Source organism: Arachis duranensis, chromosome 2 (assembly GCF_000817695.3).
Source record: "Arachis duranensis cultivar V14167 chromosome 2, aradu.V14167.gnm2.J7QH, whole genome shotgun sequence".
Classification (NCBI taxonomy): domain Eukaryota; kingdom Viridiplantae; phylum Streptophyta; class Magnoliopsida; order Fabales; family Fabaceae; genus Arachis; species Arachis duranensis.
This window is the reverse complement of record NC_029773.3, coordinates 92,726,498-92,730,264: the sequence shown is the minus strand read 5'-3', so window position 1 is coordinate 92,730,264 and position 3,767 is coordinate 92,726,498. Positions and strand designations below refer to the sequence as shown.

Here is a 3,767-nt window from a genome sequence, read left to right as displayed (position 1 = left end):
CCCTCTCCTCCACCCTGTTTTTCTTTTTGAAAATTTTTTCAAGGTGTTTCGGAAAGTAGACGGAGGAAACTAGAAATTGTTTCATGACTTTCATGTGGATAATTTGCTTCACTTATGGGTTGATACGCAATTGCTGATTTATTGTCTTATTAATTGTGTGCATCAGGTGAATGGTTGCCTGTCATACTCCGAAAAGGTTCCTGATGGCTTTTACCTAATTTATGGGATGGATTCCTATGTATGGACAGTGTGCACTGATCTGCAAGAAAATGGCCGAATTCCATCAGTTGACACACTTAAGTCTGTGGACCCTGGCAGTGATTCTTCACTTGAAGTAGTTTTGGTGGATCGGCGTAGTGACCCTAGTTTAAAAGAACTGCTAAACAGAGTACATAGTATTTCTCTTAGCAGCATAACACCCACCGAGGTTGTCGATCAACTTTCCAAGCTGGTTTGCAGTCGTATGGGGTAAGCCTTCTTGGTATTCTTGGCCTGACCTAGTTAGCCTAGTGTCTGGTCTGTCAGTCTAACATGATTTTATTGCTATAATAAGGGGTTCAGCTTCTGTTGGGGAGGATGACTTCTTTTCCATCTGGAAAGATTGCAGTAATGATCTGAAGGATTGCTTAGGCTCTGTCGTTGTTCCCATAGGTAGTCTATCTGTTGGCCTCTGCAGGCATCGTGCTATATTATTCAAAGTAAGGCTCTACTTCTCTGTGGGGCTTTAAGGTTATGATTATGTATGTTGGCTAAGTTGACTTGTTTGTTCTATAGCACGTGCCACTAACCATATTTAAAGCAGTGTTTTTGGAATGACGTGCTTTTTGTTTAATATTTTTCAGGTACTAGCCGATGCCATTGACTTACCCTGCCGAATTGCAAAGGGCTGTAAATATTGCAAACGGGATGATGCTTCATCTTGTCTTGTCCGATTTGGGCTTGAGAGGTATATGGTATTTTTGCTATGCATGTCTACTTTTCTGTTTATAATTAGAGCTTCATTCCAAAAATTAGTTTGTATGGGTTATCATGATGGTTGTGCAAAGGTGTGACAGGGCATAAGTCTGTGGTTAGCCTGAATGTTCATTGACATCTAAATTAGATGTTTCCCAATATAATAGTAATCACACTTGGTTTCTGATATACTTAATTACAGGGAGTATCTTGTTGATTTTATTGGGAGGCCAGGATACTTGTGCGAGCCTGATTCCTTGCTCAATGGTCCATCTTCCATCTCATTTTCTTCACCGTTGCGCTTTCCCAGACATAAACCAGCTGAACCTACCATTGATTTCAGGTCACTGGCCCAACAGTATTTCTCTGACTGTCAATCCCTTGAGCTTGTTTTTGAAAACAGTTCTGCAGGTAGTTTCACATGTCTTGCAATATATACATACTACTTTAAATTTGGGTTTCTGATAGTATCATTTCATTTTTTCCACTTATGTGATATATGTTCAATTGTTTTTCTAAATAGTACATGCATACGGTACAATGAGTAGCGGATCTAATTTTTGATAAACTTGTTACTCGACATCTATAATAAGGCCAAAAAGCATATCTTTACATAGTCCTTCATGTGAGGTGGACATTAGTTGTAGTTTTGTACGTGATTCTGTAATCTGGTATGCACTTATGCACATATAATTATTGTTACGCCTGAACCAGTTGGTAGTACAGGATACCCTGAATTTCGTATCATAGGAGGTGTACTGATAGATTCTGGATTCTCCATTTCAGAACAGTTCGATGGAAAGTGCAAGGACAGGAATAATAACCCTAGGCCTAATTCAAATGATAGCAGCATAAGTTCTCACCTACCTGTACATCCACATGTTTTGCATCCAAGCACAAGTGATCAAGGTTCTGAAGCATTCCAATCATGTAGCCCGCAGAATATTTTAGACAGTAGCAAGGATCCACTGCCTGTAAAACTTAAGCGTCCAGTTGGTATACAACCCCCATTACCTCCACGGGAGTTTTCACTTGACATGGAGGATTTGGACATACCGTGGAGTGATCTTGTTTTAAAAGAGAGAATTGGATCAGGTATATCTCCTACTTTATAAATTATACTTTATTTTTTCCCTATAAAAGAAAGCTTCATTTTTTTCTGGTGACGAAACAGACATTTCTTAGAGAGAAAATAACCCGGATAAGTAGAATGGATAACATCGTTAGTGATGGCAAAAGAAGAAGAATACAAGAATCAAGCTCATAACTTCATAAGTACAATACTGTTGCCAAGCCAATTACATAGTTGACAGGGAGGTTCCCTTAAAGAATTTATGATTTGAATGAACACCATAGTTCATAGGGAAACCATCAGAACAATCCTTCAATTAAATAAAGAGCTATGAAAATATCACGCAATGATAAAATTTTACCTTGCTCCTACAAATCCTCTTATTATAAGTATGATCTGATACAGACCTAAATGACACATTAGTTACCATTTAATAAATATAGGTAAGATCACTTGGTTTTTCTTGAACCATTATTTGCATAATTGGTATTAGCATTTGTTAATTGGAAATGATCTGTTATATTTCAGGTTCTTTTGGGACTGTACATCGTGCTGAGTGGAATGGCTCAGTAAGTCTCTCTCTCTCTCTCTCTCTCTCTCTCTCTCTCTCTCTCTCTCTCTCTCTCTCTCACACACACACACACACACACACACACACACACACACACACACACGGTTGTTTGACTTGTTTCTGTTGAAAGTATTGGGATTGAATGTTATCAAGTACAAATATAGTGAAATTAGTTCAAGCCTTATGCCAAAATTTGTTAATTGTCTACCTCATCCAAAACATTACAAATTGCAGGATGTTGCTGTTAAGATTTTGATGGAACAAGATTTTCATGCTGAACGTTTCAAGGAATTCCTGAGGGAGGTATGCTCAAAGGAATATAAGTTCTGACCATGTTTAATGTAGAGGAAATGCCTGTTGCTCTTCGAATATAATTTTTTGCCATTGATTTGGGTTATACTTCTTTTGCTAGGTTGCAATAATGAAACGATTGCGGCATCCAAATATTGTTTTATTTATGGGCGCGGTCACTCAGCCTCCTAATTTATCTATTGTCACAGAATATTTATCCAGGTTTATGAAACCTCTTTACCTGTCTTTCATCCTCTCTCCTGAAAAGAGTTTTTATTTTTTTTAACTTTTTTAATTTTTTTTATGGCTATAGGATATTTTAACCATGAGATTCTAAGTGATTTTGAACCGAGTGCAGGGGTAGCTTATATAGGCTCTTGCACAGACCTGGTGCCAAAGAAGTGCTGGATGAGAGGCGTAGGCTTAGTATGGCTTATGATGTGGTATGCATTTAGAAAATAAATATTATTTTTCTGCTTCATTTTAATATTTTAAATTTGTAATGTCATAACCCTTGTTTTCTTTGGTAACAATATCATTTCTCATTTTAGGCAAAGGGAATGAACTATCTTCATAAACGTAATCCCCCAATTGTTCATAGAGATCTGAAGTCTCCAAACCTTCTTGTTGACAAGAAATACACAGTGAAGGTAATAATGGATATTTCTCTAGTACACCAAATAGTCAAATTTGCTACTTAAAAAAGTTTTCTTGTACCTTTTTTTCTAGGTTTGTGATTTTGGGCTCTCTCGATTAAAGGCCAATACATTTCTCTCATCCAAGTCAGCTGCTGGAACTGTAAGATGCAGACATATATCTGTTTTTTAAATCCTTTGTCTAAGAGGTTTGTTTCTATAGTTACACATTTAATTTTTCTCC

At 37.2% G+C, this 3,767-nt stretch overlaps 1 protein-coding gene across 3 annotated transcripts in view; it reads left to right on the top strand.

The window, feature by feature from the left end:
- LOC107476223 (serine/threonine-protein kinase CTR1) overlaps positions 1-3,767 on the top strand; it is a 6,775-nt gene that overhangs the window by 1,181 nt on the left and 1,827 nt on the right. For all 3 annotated transcript variants that reach the window (XM_052257098.1, XM_052257097.1, XM_052257096.1), the window contains exons 2-12: positions 167-468; positions 554-698; positions 843-946; positions 1,157-1,365; positions 1,741-2,049; positions 2,555-2,595; positions 2,832-2,900; positions 3,010-3,110; positions 3,247-3,331; positions 3,440-3,538; positions 3,618-3,686. In XM_052257098.1, coding sequence (XP_052113058.1) covers positions 167-468; positions 554-698; positions 843-946; positions 1,157-1,365; positions 1,741-2,049; positions 2,555-2,595; positions 2,832-2,900; positions 3,010-3,110; positions 3,247-3,331; positions 3,440-3,538; positions 3,618-3,686 — 1,533 coding nt within the window. The remainder of the gene's footprint in view (positions 1-166; positions 469-553; positions 699-842; positions 947-1,156; positions 1,366-1,740; positions 2,050-2,554; positions 2,596-2,831; positions 2,901-3,009; positions 3,111-3,246; positions 3,332-3,439; positions 3,539-3,617; positions 3,687-3,767) is intronic.